Below are 22,958 nucleotides of genomic sequence, written 5' to 3'. Positions count from 1 at the left end.
TTATAAGTCACTAGTGGGACTGTACATTGGTGCATATCCTCTAGAGAACAATTAAATCATGCCTAGTAAATTTATATATTCACATACTGTAAGACCTAGCAATTCAAACCCTAGTTATATTATCATAAAGAAATTCTGGCTTCTGACCTCCCAGGAGACAGGTATAAGAATGTTCATTGAAACTTTGTTTATAACAGCAAAATGTTAGAAACAAACTATCTGTGAATAAGAGAAAAGTACATGATAGTATGTTATTACAATAAGATGGAACAGAAAAGTACACATTAGTTAAAATGAAGCACACATAGTTATATGTATCAACATAGAAAAAGTCTCAAGAACATGTTAATTATAAAAAGCAAGTTCAAGAAAAATATATACAATAAAATCATCTATTATAAAGTTTTACATGCAAAAATATATTGTTCATGGGCATATAAAAATATACAACATCCATTAAAATGATAAACCCAAAATTTAGGATAGTGATTATCTCTAGCGAAGAAAGAGAAATGGAAGTGTACACAAGGCATGTGAATGTCTGTAACATTGAATTCCTAAACATTGTGGTGGATAATGATGTTAATAATCCATTTTTGCATACTTCTGTTACACTAGAAATACTTAATAATTTAAAAAATTGTTGAGGAAGAGTAGCAGAGGCCGAACCTTCAGTTAACAAGGAGGCCCTCAGAGCCTACTGAAGGCAGAACTTAATCTAAGGCTCAAGTCCCCCCTCTGGAAGCCAAGGGGCTAAGAGTTAGGTGATGTACAGGTGAGGTGCTTCGGTTGTGGAGCTGCCTGATGTAGACCAATACTTGGGTTGTTTTTGTTGGGCCACAAATAATTCATTAGTTTTTGCTATCTAGCTTCAGATATGAGAACTCTACCTGTCATTCTTTAATTCCGCTGACTACTTCTGAAGTTTGCCTTGCCAGCTTCATCCAGACAAGAATGTTTCTGAATGCTACTCTGTTAGTTTTTATCCTCTAAACTTATTTGCCACAGATGGGATAGTAGGTGGGGAAGGGAAGTAACCTATCTCAAGTATCTGTGCTGTGCCAGAGTCTCTGTTGGGCACTTTTCATGCATTCATTTACAAAAGCCTCACACTCCATATGGTAGGAATTATCTTCATTATATATGTGAAATAACAGATTCAGCGGCATGCAGTAACAGGTGTGTGCTGGTGGAGCCCAGATTGGAACCCAGACTGGTCCTACTACAAAGTCTGTATTGGCTCTATTACATCTGTGCTGTCCAAACTAGGTACAGGACAGTGTACTGTACACAAATACATAAATATATATACATATACATATATTTATGTATTTGTACATATATATGTCTATGTATTATCTTTTGGACTATAAATAGTACTCCAAAATTTGAGAAAGAATTCAACATGATTTTTATATAAAATCAAACATTGGCACAGTCTGGAACAGAATATAAACACACATGCATTTTTAAGATAAAAGGATGTTGAAGACGTTTTTTCACTTTCAATGAACCACTTCAAACTATACCCTTGGACCCTAGAGGTACACTACTTTCTTCTACAACAGGGGTGCCCTAAAGGAAGAGTGTGGGAAACACTGGGCCACGTTACTCTCCATATCAGTTTGTTCCCGGAGCTGCTGAATTGCTTCAAGGTGGGTTCTTTTGACCATTATTGAAACTCAATACAAAGAGCCTTAGACAGCTTCCTCTAGAAACAGTGCCTGTGGCCTCTTGTCTGGAAGACGTCTCACTAGAATCACCAGACAAAGAAAACACTAACTTTTATGTGGCTTCATGCTGAAGCACTATTTTCTACCTATATCCCTCTGTGTGTGGATAGACTGGCTAAATGTTAAAAACTGCAGAAAAGGACGTAAGCCAGGGAGAGTTGGGGACTCATTCTTCGAACTACTGTTGGATGTGCTGTGATGCTTTGAGTAGAATGTGTCGAGGGGGATTTGGAATAATTCCTCAGCTGTTTGTTAAAACTCCAACAACTACAATAGTAACAACAGCACTTACTATATGTCTGGCATTGTTAATCCTTCCAACAGTTCTGTGAGGTAGGGACTATCATTCTATTCATTTTACAGATAAAGAAACAGAGGCACAGAGAGGTAAGAAGCTCTCTCATGGACTCAGACCCCCTGATATTATCTCTCAATCTACAGGACAAAAGAATAAATAAATGTTCTACTTTATTTCTCTTAATTTTGTCATCAAAGCTTTTTGTACCTAAATGAATAGTATCTCAAAATGGAATGAATCCAGGTTCTTTCAAGCACAAAGTATCTGAAGACTTTTTTTTCTCTTTTAGTTTTAAATTTAGAATAGGTTTTAGAACTATGTCTCTTGGTAATGACAGCCTATAATCATTCTGCTCCAGGAATCAAGCGATGTGTTCAGAGTATGTCATTTTCCCCTGTGACACTAATGGCAAAACCACACTCCCAACCAAACCAAAGGATGACTGAGAAGGATAGAGAAGTGTGGTCTCTTGGTTTCCACTCAGCAGTTTGAGCCAAGCGTTCTTGGCTTTCACTCCAACTTCTTAAGCAATAAGTGAGATACTTAACCTCTTAACCCCATCTGTGAAATGCTGATGCTACCTTTTTACCTCTTTGCGAGAAGTATTTCCAAGCTGACGTTAAAAGGCCATGAAGAAAAAATGTGTAAAGAGCACACGCTTTCAGGGAACTATTTTCTGGAAGAAGTCAGAGGGTCAGGGGTGGTGAATTGTGTATTCTTGGATTTGTTTTTAATTTAAAACTATATGTAATGGTAAAATTATGGGAAACCCTATAGCCCAGTGACTGAGGGTGTGGACACTGGAGCCATGACAATTGGGTTCAAATCCAGGTTTCTATACTTTTACAGTGGAGTGACCTTCAGCCTTCCCTGAGTATCTTCATCTCTCTATATAATTTAATAGTTATAATACATACAATAAATAATACGATATAATATAATAACCACCTAACAAGGTAGATATTATCATTTTCTCTTATTATAGTTGAAAAAAGTGTTCTAGGTCATTGGTACATAATAAACCATTAATAAAAGATTATAAGCAGACTAATAACACACACGCAAAGGTATTTATGCATATGTGTTGCTTCCACGTAAGTATACCACGGATAAGAAACAGAAGACAGCAGCATGCACACATGTGCAGTGAATTGGTTAGGCTATTTACTGCAGCAGAAAAAAAAATCACTGGATTTAAATTTTTTAATTTTGTGAGTTAAAAAATAAATTCTACTGCCATTGACTACTTATATGAATCTAAGCAAATAATTCAACCTCTCTTTATTTCTTTTAGCATTGAAATAAAGTCAGTGGATTGGATAAGACATGATAATTCTTCAACTCGTTGTTTTGTTATGCTTTGTAATCTTGCAACGGTTAGATGAAAGGTGAAATTTCTGGTTAAAGACAGTGATCTGGGTTTATCTATACATTTTAACCCCTGCTCTTCTTTCCAAACTGCCGTAGAAACAGCTAAACTAGTATAATAGGAGAATATGTTTCTCACTGCTGAAAAATTAGTAATGACACTATACAGATGCCAGACACCAGAAGAATTTTTGTAAAAATTAGAGCTGCTGAGATGAGGATGAAAGAAAGACCTATCAAGCTGGAATTCCAGAACATGAGAAGAAAAACCTGTGGTTGGTAGTGGAACAGGTTTTTAACACAGTGGTGCAAAGTCTACACCTGACCATCTTCCTTCAATTTCAGCTTTCTTCCTACCTTGGATGCACGGCTAAGTCTCTACCTTTTCCGAGAAAAAAATTACACTATGCACATCTAAACTTTCCCATCTTCTTTATCTTGGGATCTTCACATATTCAACAAAGATTTGCATGATCTTTGACAGAACTCACACCAAAACTCAGTAGTGAAAAACCTAGTTGTTTCTCTTTCAGCTCATTATACTAAGGAAATGTCTCCGACGTTGGAAAGAAGAGGACCACTTAGAAGAATTTGAGAAAATTTCCCCTTTGAAGCAAACTCATATAAAAAGTATTAAACAATTACAATTCATATTTATGATGAAGATATTCCATCTCTAACACAATGACATGGTACCACAAACACACACAAAAAGAAAAATTCAGGAAAGTATTCATAAGGTTGAGAGATATAATTTGTCAGTTAAAAAATGATGCTGAAAACTATAAGACTGATGAAAGAAATTAAAGGCATAAATAAATGGAAAGACAGCCTGTGTTTATGGATTGGAAGACAATATTATTAAGATGACAATACCACCCAAAGTGATCTATAGACTCAATGCAAACACAATTAAAATTCCAATAGCGTTTTTTTTTGCAGAAATAGAAAAACATCCTAAAATTCATATGAAATCTCAAGGGATACTAAATAGCCAACACAATCTTGATAAAGTACAAAAGTCAAAATACTCACACTTCCTCACTTCAAAACTACTACAAAGCCACAGTAATCAAAAGAGCATGGTACTAGCATAAGGACAGACCAGGGGAGTAAAACAGAGAACCCAGAAATAAAAGTTTGCATATATGGTCAAGTGATGTATGACAAAAGTGTCAACTATCCAGTGAGGAAAAGACAACCTTTTTAACAAATATTGCTGAGAAAACTGGATATCCATTTACAAAAGAATGAAGTTGGACCCTCATTTTAAACCATACACAAAAATTAACTCAAAATGGATCAAGAATTTAAATATAAGCCCTAAAGCTATAAAACTCTTAGAAAAAAACAGGGGAAAGCTCCATGACATTGTGTTTGGCAATGATTTCTTGGGCTGTGATACATAATACAGGCAAAAAAGGAAGAAAAATAGATAAATTAGACTTCATCAAAATTAAAAACTTTTGTGAATCAAAGGGCACTATCAATGGAGCAAAAATGTAACCGTAGAATGGGAGAAAATATTTGTAAAACATATATCAGATAAGGAATTAACATCTAAAATATATAAAGAACTCTTAGTATTCAACAACAGCAATAGAAAACAACCCAATTAAAAAATGGGCAAAGGACTTGAGTAAATGTCTTCCACAGAAGATATACAAATGTACCATTAAGCACTCGAAAAGATACTCAACATCACTAATCACTAGAGAAATATAAATTAAAACCACAATGAGATACCATTTCACACCCATTAGGATGGTTGTTATAAAAAACAAAGGAACAGAAAACAACAAGTGTCAGAAAAAATGTGGAGATATTAGAATCCTTGTGGATTGCTGGCAGATATGTAAAATGGTGCATTTATTGTGAAAAACAGTATTACAGTTCCTTGGCAAATTAAACATAGGATTACCATATAATCCAGCAATTCCATTTCTAAGTGTATCCTCAAAAGAATTGAAGGCAGAATCTTGAAGATATTTATATCCCAATATTCATAGCAGAATTATTCACAATAGCCAAAAGACAGAAACAACTCAAATGCCCACTGACAGATGAACAGCTAAACAACACATGGTATGTACATACAATGGAATATTATTCTCCGTTAAAAAGGAATGGAATTCTGATACATACTACAACACAGATAGACTTTGAAAACATGTTAAGTAAAATACACCAGACACAAAAGGACAAATACTATGTGATTCCACTTATATGAGGTGTTTAGAATAGGCAAATCCAGAAAAAGTAGAATAAAGATTGCCAGGAAGTGGGAGACTTTCAGTTTGGGATGATGAAAAATTGTGGAGATGGATAGTGGTGACGGTTACGCAACTTAATGCCACTGAATTGGATGCTTAAAAATGTTTTAAGTAGTATGTTTTATGGTATGTCTATTTTATTATAATTTAAAAAATGCAATGGAATCCATGAACAGTAAGTCGAATATTGTAAAAATAAAACAAAAGAATTTAAATTGGTGAATTACGGGACTAGAGCAAAACATTCTCTAAGAACTCAAAGAAAAATGATAGAGATTTATAATAGAATAAATTATAATAGAATAAAATTATATAATAGAATAAAAAAGAGATGTTGGATAGATTCAAGAATACAATGGACAAGAAAAATTAATAATAAAAGGAATAATAGAAAAAATTTTTTAAGCTGAAGAAGTTTATTAAGTTGTTGGATAGAATAGCTCAAGTCCTATACAAAGTATTGTACAAAATTAATAAGAGGACCCACACTTAGATATATTCTCTTGACTTTTTTTAATTCCAAAGATAAAGAAAAGAATTTTCTTGCAAGCCTCTAAGAGAAAACAACTATCCACAAAGCAGAAATGTACTAAATTGGCAACCTTCCTTTTCCAAATAGGAGATATAGAATAGAATATATGCAAGGTGACCTTGTGTCACTGTCTCCAGTAAATTTAAGAGTAAAGATAATCAGGATATAATAACTTTATATTTAATTAAAATATTTACCTGGGGGTAAATAGCGACAATTCTCAAATAAGTTGGGACTCAGAAAGGTTAATATTTATATAATCTCCAGGAAAATTTTACCTGAAAAAAGACTCAGTCAACTGAGAAATCAAAATAAATAAATAAATAAAAATAAGTAAAAACTTGAAGTACTAAAAGGAAATATATGTATGTGTGTGTATTTATAATATATAATGCAAATATTTCTTAAGAAATTCAACTAGGAGAATAGATATTACTAATTCTTGACATTATAAAGACAAGAAAAATTCATTGGGAACTCTTGCTAGAGGAAAAATAAAATTAAATTATTTTAAATTACACTATCAAATCACCGGTGAAAAATTAAATATCAAAGGAGGGTAAAGATAACTGGGAGGACAAAATTATAATAAGAAAATACAAAAAAATAGTTATAATATTATTTTTGAACGAAAGACTTAAAAAGCATTAAATGTGACAAAAAGCTTATTTTATGTTGATTAGAAAAATATTCCAAAATGAAAACACATATTAGATAAATAATATGATGTAAATTATAAAGCAATGTGTTAGAAATTCAAATAAAACAGTCATGATAAAACATTTTAAAATATTTCTCTGTCTTCACAGATCATGTAAACAAAAATTTAAAATATTTGATAAATTAAATCAATATAAAACTTTTTATTCATCAAAATATGCATATTTTCTAACACTTATGGATGATAAAGAAAATTAATCATAAAATAGTCCTCCAACAAAAATTAATAATTTTTAAAAGTAGAAATTATATAAACTACACTTTCTGTAAAGATGCAATGACTCTAGAAATTAAGAAGAGTATAAAAAACAAAGATTATGTGTAAATTGTGAAAAACTTTGCAAATCATATTAAATAAAATATAAAATTATAAATACCAACCATTTAGAAATTAACAATAAGGAGAATAGTACATGTCAGAGTGTAAGAGATTCAACAAGGATGAGAGTTAGAGTATAATTTATTTTCATAATAGCTTTCATTACTAAATAGGGAATAATAAAATATAATAAATAAACTTTCAATTCAAAAAGCCAGAAAAGAGATGAAATAAAAGATAGGAAGCAGAAGACAGGAATTAATAAGAGTAAAAGAATAAGCTAATCAATCATAAAACAAAACAAATATACAAAAGATAATTGATGAATAAATTTAAGAGACAAACCATTGAGTAATTTGAATGGGAAGATAAGAGAAATAAATATCTTTACATGAATAGATACAGAAGATTTTGAAAACTAAAAAAAAGATGTATTGAAAAATGAAAATATCAATACATTGGTAATTTCTACCACTTCTCAAGGTAGAAAATATAACAATAAGTCACATAAGAACTTGAGATAATTGTCAAAGAACTCTTTAAATAAAAATTTAGATTTAGATGGTTTTCTTCTGAGTTCTATCAAACCTTGAACAAACATATACTGTCTATATAGTTAAGATATTCCATATGACATATGAAAAGACTGCCAACTCATTTTTCCAAACTCACATAATTCATTTGCCTCAAGACTGACAAAGACAGTATAAAATAAAACTCTTGAATACTCTTAATATTAAATATTGATAAGTAATATCTTCAGGCTTATATTAAATCAAATCCAGAAATATAATAAAAGAACAAACCATGATAACTAAAATTTATTCTAGGAATGTAAGCTTAGTTTTTCATGAGGAAATCTTTTGATTTAAAATTTTCAAATGGACTGGACAAAGAAAATAAAAGAAGAGAGCTACAATTATCTTGATATGACCAAAGGGCATTTAATAAAACTTATTATTTATTTCATATAAAAATTTTTATGGCGGAATCTTTCCTTAATATAGTAGATAAAATATCTCTGAGGTCAATATCCAATAAGTACATAACTGTGAAACACAAATCATTCCCATTAAAGTCTGAAAATTTTAGCCAATGTAGTAAGATACACAAAAAGAAAAAAATAGCTATAAATATTAGAAAAGAGAACTAGAGTTATCATTAATTACAAATAAAACAACCATGTTATTAAAAAACTGCTCCAGAATTTACTGGTAAAGTATTAGAACTAATAAAATGTTTCATTAAAATAATGAGATAAGACATAAATCTACAATACCAAATAGTTTTCCACAAACCAATATTTCTTAACTATTTTGGGGGCATAGGCCTCTTCTGATGCAAGCTATAATCTCTTCGACTTTTAAAAAATAATTCGATGCAGTTTAATAAAAGCCCCCCAAATTAACTGCTCTATAGGGAAAAATAATTTAGAAACTACAACTGAAAAAAGGTAATCACAATGGAAGCAAAAACTTTAAAATGCTTAGGAATAAACCTAACAAACACTATATGAGACTCATCTGAAGAAAATAACAAAATCTTACTGAGGGACAGAGAGAATTGAAATATCTTTAAATAAGACAATAAATACAATAAAATGCAATGCCATTTGCTAAGCTTATTTCATACTTTTCATACAATTCAAGTGAAAATCACAAGAACATTTTGAACAAAAAAATTTATTTAAAATGCATATGGTAGGAAAAAAAGATCTACTAAAGACAGGTAGATTTTCACCAAAGCTTAGAAGTAAGGACTGGTTTTCCAGATGTTAAAACTAATTAAAATACGTAATGTAGTTACAGTGTAGGAACAGACAGAAATGCATTTTATCAGAATAGAAAACCCACAATGGGCTCATGTCTATGAAAGTTTAACTTTTCAAATTGGTAGTAAAAGATTTTTCAGCAAATGGTGAAAAAACTTGCTAATACTTCGAGAGAAAAAAAGACTTATCCTGGCCTTATACCATACACTAGAAGAAGTTCTAGAAAAAGTAATGATCTAAATGTTAACAAAAATTACAGAAAACACTATAAGTAAAGCTAGTAATAAAAAGCGCAATAGCAATCCAATCACAATTATGAATACTGAAGCTAAATTTCTGAATAAAATATACAACTAGAATTCAGCTTGATATTAAAATAACATATTATAAGCAAGTGTAACCAGACATGCAAGAATGATTCAATATTTAAAAATCTTCTTAATGGATTTCACTGTATTAGTAGATTAAAGAAAAAATATAATCATCTCAATAGATGCCAAAAATGCATTTGATTAAATTTAATATCCATTCCTGATTTCTTTTAAAGAGTTGGACTTCCTTGGCATGATCTCATTTCCAATGATGAAACACTTGAAGTATTCAATTCAGATCAGGGAAAAGCTATCCAGGGAGTTTTCGGGGAATCATATGTAGTAGTTAACACTAAAACAATTAATTCTAATAGTACTTAAATTAACATATCCTTTATTATGCTAAGGAAAAAACCTTAAAAAAAGTGTTACAATTTGTCAATTGCTTTGCAACATGATGAAGCTAAGAAATCTTGGGAGAACATGATGTAATGCAAAGCACATGAGTTGGACCAAATCCAGAATCCAGAATCATAATACTAGTTCTGCCATTTTTATTATTTAACCTTAGCAAGTTCCATAAATTCTCTGAATTTCAGTGTTGTTATCTGTAAAATTAAAGTAATAGAAGGTGAGATGGACTAAACTTGCCCCTGGCTACTTCTTGCTAGTAATAACAAAACTCTGGACAATATAAAAAAGCAAACACATGAGTACACAAAGCAGGTGGATTGAGAAAGGTAGTTAAAACCTGGAAAACAACCCACACAAAGATGAATTTCAAATTTGTTTTCCTATTTTCTCTCGTATCTTACACCTGAGGGTGAGTCCCAGTACATGGCAGTGGCCTGGGATGTTACCTCAAAAGCCCAGAAAGACTCCACATCTTGGCACCCCTACCCACTGTGGTTCAAAGAGTATGGAAGGAATTTCCATTTTTATTTCTTTTTCATTACTCCTGGCTTTACCCCAAGGGTGGCCTCAGTAGAGAACTGCATGCAGCAATGTGGTGGCCCAGACTCCAAGAAAAACCCCACTTTGTTAGAGGACTTGGAAAGGGGGGCCTCGGTGGGGAAGATAGTATTAGGGAATCTTGGAGAGGAGAGAACTGGAAGGGGATTCCTCTAATTCTGTGTATGAAGCTGTAGAAGTCAAAGGTTCATCTCGGAGCTGCGCATGTGTAAGGTAGACCCAATGCAGCTTAGCAAAGCCTTTGAAAATGGAATCAAAATACAAACCACCACCCACAGAAGAAGATATGGAACTTGTGGTCTGAACCTAGCCAAGGTGATTTCTTACTAAAGCAAACAAAGAAAAAAAAACAACATTCTGCGGAGAATGTGAATATCATTCAAAGTCTAAAAAAATTACTTGACATATGAAGCACCTAGCATATGTGACAAATTCTTAAGGGAAAAGACAAGATGCCAATCCTGAGCTGTTGGAATTATCAAAGAATTTAAAGCATTTATAATAATTACATTACAAGAGGTAAATGTAAACACACTTGAAACAAATGGAAAGAAAAAAGTTCTCAGCAGGGAAATAAAAATTTAAAACAAACGAAATAGATACTTTAGAATTGAAAAACACAGTATCTGCATTAAAAAATTAAATGGGTGAGCTCAACAGCAGAACGATGATGATGGAGTAGTCAGTGTATATGAATTTTGATCAATAGAAATGATGTAATCTGAAGAACAGAAGAAAGACTAAAAAAGAACTGAAAATGGACATGTGGAATAATATCAGAAAAACTTAACATTCGTGCCACTAGAGTCCCAGGAGAGGAGAAAATGACTAGTGTAGAAAAATATTTGAAAAACAATGGCTGTAAATCCTTCAAATTTGGCAAACGACATAAATTTATAGATTCAAGAAGCTCAGAAAAGCCATAATAGGATTAACTCAAAGAAAACCATGCCCAGACATGTCATAATCAAACTGCTGAGAATTAAAGATAAAGAAAAAAAAAATCTTGAAAGTAGTTAGTGAAAAATGGCATATTACATATAAAGTAATGAAGCAAATAACGACAGAGACTCCACTGGAAATTGAAGTAAAATGGTTATATAGGAATAGATTAGAAATGATATGTAAAGTGCTTATTAGCAGATAAAAGACACAAGTGATAGGTATTATTTTTCTAATAGTAAATCTACATCTCAGCATACCATGTTTATTTTCCATTCTATTCAAGAATTGGATGCAAATATACCTTTGATATTATTTCTTTTGATTATCCAAAATCTTTTGCTCTTCTTGAAATGAGAGTTTCTGTCAATTCATGTCTTGTTTTTAAACAAGTTTTTAAAACTCCGAGTTCTCTCAGTTATTACGTAAGCATAATAATGCATCTTTTACTGTCTTATAGGGATACTGTGAAGATCAACTGAGAGACAGAGAAAAATATACAAATTTCTGTGACAACTAAAACAGTTGAAGTCATATATTTCAGAAACAGTACCAGCTTGGAAATTCTAAAAGCCTAAATCTTTTAGCCAACCTCATGAGAAAGTATTTTAGAGAGATGGCTTGCCCACATTTTTTCATAGGCTGATAAGGTTAGGAATGTCTTAGGGACGTCATGCTTTGCCAGCTGACCCATAGATTAGATTAAGCAGTCACCACATGAAACTCACATTTCATTTATTTAATGCATATTCAGCCCTTAAATATTAAATGTTGCTTCTAGTAAACTAGAGATCTAACCTACCTTCTTGTTGGCACAAGAAACTAGTAGTGAAGTGAAGGAACAACAAATTAGATTCAAAGTAAGATTCAGATGACTAATGTGAACTAGCATAACTAAAATGGGTCTGAAAGCCTAGGCATTGTAATTGTTTGCAAATCAGTGACCCACCTCTGCCCTCCCCAACTTCTAAGAGGCTGAGAGCAGCAGAACACAACATATGTATGAATTTGGTCTCTTGACCTAACTCAGGCACGGAGTGAATGTAGTTGGCTTGAAGTAGCACTAGGCAGCCTCGAGTTGTAGGAAGGTGTGAAGAATGGGTGAGAGGAGAGTTTTCTCTGAATAAAAGACATCTCCACATAAAGGATGTCATCATACAAAGACAGAGAGATTGGGAGTCTGGAATATAGCCCATAAGCTAGAGACAAGTTTCTCAGAGGTTTTTAAAATCCTTGGCCAATACTGAAGGAAAGTACACAGGTTCCTTGGGCTTTATAATTCTTTGTTTAATTTTAACATAAGGCAGAAAAATAGAGCGAAAAAATGCAGAGCCTGCATCTAGTGTGAGTTACCCTTATGAACATGATATGACCTCAGTTTCTCCTTCTGTTAATAAGGAATAAGAAACTCCTATTTTTAAAATGGGGTTTCTGTACATCTCACGCATGCCTGCCTAAAATAGATATTGATAAAGGAGAAAAATTCTGTATAACATGGAGTATTCTTTTTGTTATAGATGGGAAACAAAGCAAAATGGAGACTAGCTCAGATTTGCTGTCAATGCAAAATCCAAGATACCTTACTCTGACCCGTTAGCCCTACTCTCAGTTATAGAAGAACGTTACGGAATAAAGTCTTCCCGCCCACCCCGTACTTGTTCTCCCTCCTTTTCTTTTTCCAGCATACCCACACATAAGTCTGCCGACAGTCCCACATGTGTCCCCCATGGTGCTTCTATCATGTGGACCATTCGCTTTTTAAAAGTAGGCAAACAAACAAATAATAAAATTAGAAGAAGTGTCATTAACTCAGGAAAACTAGCTCCACTCCCAACATATCATCCTAACTATGAATAAATTGACACGTCTCCATTATTGTTAGTTTTAATCTCCAAGTGGTAAAACATAAAATAATATTTTTGTTATCTAGGTCTAACTAATCTTTTTATGTCAACAACATGTTTCCACACCTGATTTAAATTTCTTTTTATTTCGTGGTACCATAAACTCTTTCTTTCTATCTCCTGATTTAGTAATTATGTATGATATTATTTCACTTTCTTCTCACAATCTGCTTATCATATTTCTGAAATCTTAATCAAAACAAATCTAATTTAAATAAATGAAAATATAGTCCCCCAAGAGTTTGGTTAGCTAACTTTTTACTCCAAGTTAGCAAATCGAGTCATTAGCCAAATGTAAGATTTACCTTAACATGATTTAGTCATTTATGATATTTCACCGACATTCAGAAATTCTATCAAAGTCATCACAGAGTAAACTAGCAGATGGGTCAACGCACAAAGTTTAAGTAAAAAGAGAGAACTATTGGATTGAAAAGTTCGATAAGTCAAGGCTGGCACTAGAGCAGAAATATGAGAACTACTGAAGAAAAGGTGAGCATTTTAATGATGGGGATGGGGAGCATCCTTACCTGTCTTCTGTTAGCTTCATTAGGGTTGTTCCTCGAGTAGAGAAGACAATAAAAGACATTCTTAGCTGTGGGCTGGAAAGGAAAAGAAATTCTATTAAGTTAGGTAGAGAGACTATGCAATGTCATTCCCTTCCAGGCTTCTTCCCTGTTCTTCCTTTTATATCACAGCTGCCAGAGCCGAGGACAGACAACCCAAGGGGGCCTCCACAGCTGGTGTTGCAAGTATTTAGCCAGCAGCAGATTTGAAACTATGGAACAAAGAGAAGACCAGTGTTGTCTGCCTGGAGGTTGCTTTTGATTGGATACCTCCACTCAGCAAGGGTGGATTATGAGTAAGGAAGCTAGAATTCATCACTGCCCTGTACTCTCTCTGAAGAAGTATGTACCTAGAAGAGGACTGGTCTGCATGGTGTCTATAAAAACAGAGATCTTGATAGATAAAATTTGATAGTGTCTCCACAGTAGCCTTCCTATAAGGAAGGGAGTGTCTCAGGCTGTTGTGGCTTGATGCCATCAGTCATATATCAAACTCATATATCAAACTCCTTTTGCTCACCATCAACTTTAAATTTCTAGTTGGCATCCCAAGGAGATTACCTTAAAAGGAGACAATGTGCTGCTGAGCCACAAGAATATCTATTCTACTCAGTAGTTATATCTCTCATTATCGATGAATGCATTGGCATGATTTGATATGGTAGTGCTCGGGTGCTTTGTCATTGTAAAATCCACACTCTAGGAGACAGAACAAGTCTCAGCTGAGGACTAAACATGTTTCTTTGTCTTCAAGATGGGCTGTCAGGCTAGAGTGGATTCACCAGGAATGCCGTCCTGTAGAGCTCTCTCTAGGTGGCCAAATGGTTCATCCATCATAGCACCAATCTATTTCCTCACAATGCAGTAACCTCCCAAACCTGATCTTGCCCCAGCTCCTATAGCTCCCACTTCCTAAAACATTTCTCAAACCTGTCCCTCTTTTCTATCTCTTAGCTTAGGAAGTTGCCCTCAATTATCTGACCACTGCAATTATTTCCTAGCTGATGACTTTGCCTATCATCATTCCTTGTTCCATAGTTGCATCCAGAACTATTTTCCTAAAATATAAATCAGATCTGGTCACTTATCTGCAATAAAACCTCTAATGGCTTCTATTGCCTGTAGAATAAAGTCTACATTGTTCGTTACCATACGTTTGATGCATCTTTGGAAACCTTTAGCATGGTGTTTAATACTTGACAAAAACCCAAGCAACACCCTGTGTATTGAGTATTGGTCTCTTGAAACAGACCTGGGTTCTTGATCCATGACACAAACCATGCTGCCTGATATTACCTTACTAGAGCTGGGCCAACAGGACATCATGTCCTAATGATGATCATACTAATTATGGTCAAACTTATCAAGTGCTAGTATGTGCCAGGTACTATTGTGATTTGCATGTATTATCTCACTAAACTTAGAATAACTTTATGAGATCAGTACTATTATTATTTCTATTTTCCACAAAAAGAGAACTGAAGTCCTGAAAGATAGAGCAATTTCCCAAGGTCATGCAATGGGACTTGGAGCTTAAAATCAAGCATTTTGAGTCTAGAACTTGAGTTCTTTAACCCTTCACTGTGCTGCCTCCCTTACCTAGAGTTCAACTCTGGAAAGAATGAATTTAAAATGTGGTATATGTAGGTCTCCAAGAGGCAGTTGGTATATGAGTCTGGACTAGAGACATAATTTGGGATTTCTCAGCATACTGATGTGAGTAAAATTGTTCAAAGAAAGTGTCGACAGTGAGATGGAATGTGAGATAAATCTAGAGCCAACACCAACATTTGAAGGCCTCGTTCGAGTCAGCGAGATGAAAGGAGAACCAGAAACCAGTGGAAGAGAGAATTTCAAGAAGAAAAAAATCTGCATCAAATGAATCTCCGCTGTCCAACAGAATAAGCACTGTAAGGAACTCACTGAATTTGTCCCCTAGGGCATCACTTAATGACTTTGGTGAGAGCAAGTAGGTACAAGGTGGGGATGGCAGCAGGTTATGGATGTGGAGACAGCAAGTCTTTAAAGATATTTGAGTGAGAAGCCAGTAAAGAAATAGAATAGTAGCGATAGGAAGACATGATCAGAAGGACCTTTGTTTTTCGTTTGTTCTGTTTTTTAGATGAAGGGCAGAAGAGATTAGTTTACATCTATAGAAAATGGAATTTGAGCCACAGGGAAAGGCAGAGAAAATACAGAGAGAAACAAAGACCTGGAGGAGATTAGAGATGATGGGATAAAATGGTCTAAAATGAAGGAATTAGCTTCAAACAGGAGGGAAATTTGAATCTCAAAGATGATGGAAAGGGTACATGTGCATCTTTTAAGAGTAGGAACGGGACTTGCGATAAGTAGGTTTGGAACTCAAAGTCATCATTTTTCTACTAGTCTCTGGGTTCTTGGTGAAACAGAAGGTAAAGTAGGTTTCTTTACTGATAGTGATGGATGTGAGGTGTAGGCTGGGAGCTTGAAAAAAATGGTCAAGAGTTAGAATCATTTTTAGGAAAATGAGAGAGGGCCAGAATAAAGACAAATAAAAAGACTTGAAATCTCAAGGATCCCACTGAAATTAGAAATGATATATTTGTACTGGTATCAGCTACCGTTATTGAAATGCTCCTCCCCACCACAATATCAGCTGCCTAAACTATATACTGAAATGGGTAAGTAAAAACCATTCCTTTTCAAAATTCATTAATGTATTCAAAATTATTGATTGAGCATGTACTCTATGTCAGGCACAGTAACAGGCACTTAGGCTACAGCTGGCGATAAAACACAGCTCCCCTTTCTTAGAGTTTGCTTGATGATAATGCCTTTGTGCCACACTTTGAGGGGTCCATAGCCAGGTAGGGTCAGAGGGGACAACCAGAGGAAAGTGCCTTGTGGTCCATGTTAAGCCATGTCAATTACTCTGGTCCTCAGTCTCTTCATCTATCAAATGAGCGGATTGGATTCAGTGGTCTCATCGCTCTCCTAAGCCCTCTCTCTAACTTTTTCTGATTCTAAGATAGTAAAGTACATGGAATTGCTGAAGGAACTGGGAAAGAGAAGTGTTGAGTGTCCACTCTAAATCAGGTGTTGGGCTAGTTGGTTTGTACATGTTTTCTCTCATAATTTTTACATGCAAACTAGGGTTCAACCAAGGTAATTTAATCATTATGGTTGCACAAGGGAGCTTAGATTCAAATCCATATCTGCCTGACTTCAAAGCCTTATCCAGAAGACTCCTCTGCTGTAGGAGGAACAGAAGATTAGAAGAGCAGAGACACAGCAGATACTGTCAAGTATCTGAAGGCAGATTTGTTTTATATCATTCCAAAGGACTAATTGGTAAGAGTGCAGGAAGGGATATTTTGGCTCAATGACAAAATGACTTCTGGAAACTGGAATTGTCTAACTATTGGACTATTTGCCTCAAAAGGCAGCAGTTTCTTACCAGAGGTTTTCAAGCTGAGGGTTAGTGAATGCTTCTTAGGATAGGTCTGTAAGTTTTTTCTTTTAATTCTCTGAAATGTTTTGCTTTCAATACCACACATGTATTTGCTTCTTTCCTCTCCCTCTACTTTCCACTTACCCAACCTCCACCCCTCTCCTCTCAGCATCTATTTTTCTCATTCATTGGGGTTTAGATACTTCTTGCTGCAGCTTCCAATTTTTGCTATCACACAGAGGGCACCTCTCTCCAATCAGGCGGGCAGGTATGTGTTGAGACCAGTAACTGAATTTGGAGGGAACACATTTGCATTACCCTGGTCTCACAGGAGAACCTATCTTTGTAGACAAAGAACTTTATTCAATGAAGTTTTTGGTTACTCATATTGACTGGGAGACTCTACAGAGGCCATCAGCAAGAGTGGAGCTACTTTAGAATTTACAATAATCAGAACAATTTTACCAAAGACCTTGACAGCTGGCTTTAAGGACCTCCATGAAAGTGATCACAGCTGTTTATCCCTTGAGGCTGCACCCAAGGAAGGTGAAATTACCTTTCATTTACAAACAGGTAAGCAGGATCTGTAAGGTCCCTGTGATGTTTATAGTGATGATGTTCAAAACTGCATTGCCCTCTCTTGGAAAGTGGTGTTGAGAACGCTCAGAGAATTCTACCTGACAGAGCACATAGGTAGGTTGACCAAACTGTCATAGTCTATCCAGAACCAAGGAGAATTCCCAGGATGTGAGACTTTCTCTGCTAAAACTGGGAAGGTTCTAGACAAACTGGGATGAATTTGTCATCTTACACCCTACATTCTCTACACACAAATCCAGCTGGAATACACCAATTGCCCCAGCATGATACACTGTGAAAAAAAAAAAAAAGTGAATGATCCTTCTAGAAGAATATATTATTCAACAAGAGAAAGAAAAGTTAAAATTTTGGTCTTATAACTAAATTGGGGTCCCCTTGGAAACACGAAGCCAAAAGTCGTTCTAATACATGGCAAAGATGAAAACAAAATCTCGTTCAAGATCTGAGAGTCTACCTTTGTCAAAAAAACATCCCCAAACTAGTTAGTAATTAGTAGAATAGAAAACATAGACTGATTTTTCTCATGGCGGGGAACTATGCATTGTATTTCTTACCTGATGAATTTATGAGCCAACTGTTCCACAAAGTAATAGATTTCATTCCAGTGGTGCAGCACACTTCCTGATCTGGGAGAGGGGAAAGCAGACGTTACTTCACCAGGTGTTCATTTGTCTTTACCTTGTATCATTTCTCTTCATAGTCTATCAATTGATATTTGACCGATTCATTAATTGAGCTCGTTATCTGAAACTGCTATATTTTGGAAACTATTTGAAAAGGCGTTTAGACTTAATGTTAGAATTCTTTAGATTTTTGTTAAAGGACTCCCTTCACTGCGCCTCCCACTCCTTCCCACCCCCATTCACACAGTCATACACTAAAAAAAGCCTGGGTTCCACCTGATTCACAGGTTAGATTCAAATCTTTAAGAAAGTTATTTTTTGTGCTATTTAAATTATTCCTTTGATAAGGGAAGAAATACAATTCCAATTAATTTAAGTGAAATTAGCACAAACTAGAAGCCAAACAGAAAATGATAAACACCACCCCCATCAAAAAAAAAAAAAAGTCTTTCATTTCTAAACATAGAGGCAAAATCTCTAAATAAAATATTAGCAAATGAATCCAGTAAGAATCCAGAAAAATAAGAATTAATTAATTAATTGGTGGAGTTTATTTCAAGAATGTATCGATAGCTCAACATTTGACATCAAATGTAACTAGTCATTCTAATAGATAAAAGAAAAAATCTACACAGCTTTTTAGTATATTAAAAAGGAAACCTCTTACTGAAAAGAGGGTTATTTTCTCTAGGACATATGGAATAATAGAATTTAGATTTGGAAGGGGGCTTTTTTATTTCCCAAGGTTGACTTCTATTTTACTGATACCATTTACTACAGCTTCAATTCAACTTTTAAATATTCCCATAGTGCTTGTACTCAATCTGTCGTAGTGACAACATAGTAGGTTTTTCTATTATAACCAGCTTTTTTCTGTAGCTGTGATGCCTCTTTCCTTTCATTTAAGGATCAGTTTCAGCTGAACTCTGCATTTCTGTCATTCTAATAATCGTTGAGCTTATAGTTTGCCTTTCTGGTCTGCATGTTGTACTGCAAACATTTTCCACTGGTTTCAGATTATTTTTATTTTTTAGGCACTCATTTATCTTAATTTTAATTTCTAGAGAGTATTGGTTACTATTTTTTGTTATTTCAGATTATTTTATAGATATTTAAGATGAATCTGTGCAAAGTAGATTTTATGCCATCCTTTTCACAGTACCATATTCTTAAGAATTCTTATTCCAGTTGAGTGTGTTCCATCTGTATAGGGAGATTTATTTCTCTCTGACCCATACCCACATAGATATATCTGTCTAACTTGTACACAAATGATGCACTGTGTTATGATCATACAGTAAAAGACTCCATATTCTAAGGATATCTCACTTTTCCCAAGTTGATCTTAACATCAATTCTAGAAAAAATTCTGAAAAGATGTTTTGTGAAACTCCAAAACTGACTTTAAGAATGAAATGAAGATTAAAGGTCTGAAAGTCATCAAGGCAGTTATGAAAAAGAACAGCAAAGTTGAAAAGTTTGCCCTATCAGATGTAATGACCCCATGTGCATGATGCGTGATGTAACAGTAGAGTCAATGGCACAGAATAGAGAACCCAGATATCGACCTGTACAGCGAAAGAGGTAATTCAAACTGGGGAAGGAGAATAAACCCTTCAATAAATGATGCTGTGACAATGGATTTCTAATTGGAAAAAAATACAAAACAATTAGATCACTATGTCCTAGCAAATGTAACCTTAGATGTATTAAAACTTAATGTGGAAAACAAAACTTGAAATCTATTGAGTGAATTATAGGAGATTTTTATGTCATCAGGTTAGTGGAGGGTTTCCTCAACCAGATACAAAAAGTAGGATATTTTTTTTTTTAGAAAAGGATAATTTTGACTACCTGAAGTGTTTAAAATTCTAAATGACAAAAAAATACCATAAATAAGTTCAAAGATAAGAAAGGGTGGGAGAAGATTTGCCTACAACAAATGTAAAAGGAAAAAGACTAATTAATAACTAGTATATATAAATGATTGATACAAGTAAATATTAAAAAGACAAACACTAGAAAATAAATAAAAGATCAGAATAAGCAGTCTCCTGAAGGATGACAAATCAACATTTAAAAAAATCATTCAGTTCTTCCAGTAAATATAGAAATGTATATTTAAACACTTGTTTGGAGAAGAGCAGAGTTTCATGTGGCAGCAGCATCGAGCCCACAGAGTAAGGGGTGAGGAGCTGGGGAGATAAGGAAAAAGATCAGGGTGAGAAGGGGGATGGGGGCCCCTCCTGTCAAAAATAAACCTTTTCCAATAAACCTTTTCCATTGTAGTCTCTCAGCCTTAATACATATTCCATCTGCTCGGGACACCCAATGCCCACTCTGACAAACTCCTACTCATTCTTAAAGAGTCAACTCAGTCTCTGTCTGTTGCCTCTGACCAACACAGATGAGACACATTGCCTCTGTCTCATGCTCTCAGGACACTGTATGCATCTCTCAGTCATCATCCTCTGATATCGGGCTGCAATCATTTTTCTGTTAAGCTCCTCTTGTGAGAGTATTAAGGATATTTTCACCTTCAGCATCTACCTGTTTGTTGAATGGAAGAAAGAAGAGCATGGAGAGAAGTCTCTATTGTTTGTAGAAGCTCCTCATCTTTTTGCCAGCTGGACATCACCTCCTCCTCCTTTATTTGGATAACACCCTAGGTTTGGGACTCAGATGGTTCTGGCTGAGTCTTGTGACCCTATGTGAATCTGAGGAGCCTTCCCAGGTGGATCAATGATTCTAGAGCACAGCTCCATGGTGAATGGGTCTACCTAATCATCAACATAGATCTCTGAGCTTAGGTAGCTAGGAGTCTTCTAAGAGCTTACCAGAACTGCATATACTGGCCCTGGGCTTTTAATGCTTTGGAAATCCCCTTTCATTAGAATTCAAGCCATTACCCTGGACAAGATTCAGTTGTATACTTTAAATCTCAAAGACTGGTCCTGACTTCTCTCTTCCAGCCATGGGTCGATATTCTTGTCCTGGGGGTCCTGGTGGAGGCCCAGTGCCATGTAAGGGCCTCAGAAGAAGCACCATATAGCTGACTGCAAGCCAAAGCTCGATCCAGAATTCTACAACTCCTTTCCACCAGAATCAGGACATTTCCTTGGACACTAGTTATCTGTGACTATTTCAGAAATGCAATGTTGTGCTTTGGTCCATATAACCAGGACAAGTACTATCTGAAATTTTGGTTACTGAAGGGTACTGTAAGATGCCTAATAATTTGAGAGGAATCCCCACTTCTCCCCATTCCAAGTTCAATTTCTTTATCAGTAGACAAGTCATCCACTGAAGGAATTATACTGGGAGTAGAGCCAAAACATTGGTGAAATAAGGACTCAAACTAGAATTGAGAGACTATTATTGGCTCTCTGCTTAAGGAGAAGAGGTTTGTAGTAAATCTTTTTTGGTTTACTACTCTCTTCTCAAGGATTGGCCCTATTTCACAGTCGCAAATAAATTTGCATTCCTTTATTTATTAAACAGGATCACCCAATGATAATTCACTTCCTTGTGTCTTAAAACATTTCATCCTCACTATTCTTCTGACTGATGTAAAATTTATATAATTTTGGTATTCCTCTGATTTGTTGATGCTAGATATAAAGATTCAAGAAATATCAGGCGTGTTGAAAAAGTTTAGGTCTATTGGGAAAACTTTCTTGTTAATGAGCAGGTGGTGTAGTTTCTCAAGATAAAAAATAAAATGAGGCCCCTAAGATAAAACTGGAGCTGAAGAAGTATTGAGAGCTTCTTTTCTTTCATTCTAACTCTCACAATAATTGCCCTGTTACTGTCGAGGTTTGTTGTTTCATATTTAGACATGATCGTTTTTTACAGTTATGTAAGCTTTGCCCAAAATATACCCCTTAGGGACACACTTGAGATGTATATAGGCTTTTGCATCAAGCATCAAGGGTAAACATACCTCCTAAGATTCTGAGAACCAAACCAGTTTGGTGTTCTCTGGGTTACCATGGGATCCCAAGGGGCATTAGCTGCTAAAGGAGCAGACGAATCCTCCTGAGCCTTCTTAACCCACACATGCATGCTCTGTCCTACTCCAAAATCAAATCACTCTGTGGAAAAGGAAAGAACCCCATCGCGGGTGCTGCTTACACCTCTTTATCCCAAATCTCCAAGAGCAAGAGGCTTGCCTGCCAGGTGCCACAATCCTCTCCTCTGCCTCACTACCACTCCTTGGCTATAGCTAGACTTCCTAACCCTGAACGCTAAGTACCTCATCCATGGAGCTTCTGGAGACTACCCATTGGCACCTCAATTAGACCTCCACCCTTCTCCCAAAGGGAATGATATGCTGGGCCTTGGACTCAGTTTGGACTTCCTGTATAACATACGTGCCTTGCCTGCACTTTGCCTTGTCAACTGATGTACTGGTTTGAAATCTGCCCAGTAGCTACTCCTAGAATAATGGACCCCGGGTGGTGTGACCATATTCAGACCCTTAGCTTCCTCTCAACCCTGAGGACCTGAGTGGACTCCCAGTCACAGCCAGGAGAAGTGGGGTATTGGTTGGGTAAGTGGCAGAGAGTGGGTCCAATTCCAGCATCTTTCCAC

The 22,958-nt window shown here is 35.2% G+C and overlaps 1 protein-coding gene across 3 annotated transcripts in view; it reads right to left on the bottom strand.

Annotated features, from left to right (window-relative positions):
* ANTXR1 (ANTXR cell adhesion molecule 1) overlaps positions 1-22,958 on the bottom strand; it is a 201,201-nt gene that overhangs the window by 158,352 nt on the left and 19,891 nt on the right. For all 3 annotated transcript variants that reach the window (XM_036225088.1, XM_016128442.2, XM_036225087.1), the window contains exons 2-3: positions 18,297-18,368; positions 13,674-13,745 (exon numbers count right to left, since the gene is read on the bottom strand). In XM_036225088.1, coding sequence (XP_036080981.1) covers positions 13,674-13,745; positions 18,297-18,368 — 144 coding nt within the window. The remainder of the gene's footprint in view (positions 1-13,673; positions 13,746-18,296; positions 18,369-22,958) is intronic.

This window comes from Rousettus aegyptiacus, unplaced genomic scaffold, assembly GCF_014176215.1.
Source record: "Rousettus aegyptiacus isolate mRouAeg1 unplaced genomic scaffold, mRouAeg1.p scaffold_m13_p_7, whole genome shotgun sequence".
Classification (NCBI taxonomy): Eukaryota; Metazoa; Chordata; class Mammalia; order Chiroptera; family Pteropodidae; genus Rousettus; species Rousettus aegyptiacus.
The sequence above is the reverse complement of the archived record's forward strand: the minus strand, read 5'-3'. Positions and strand labels throughout refer to the sequence as shown.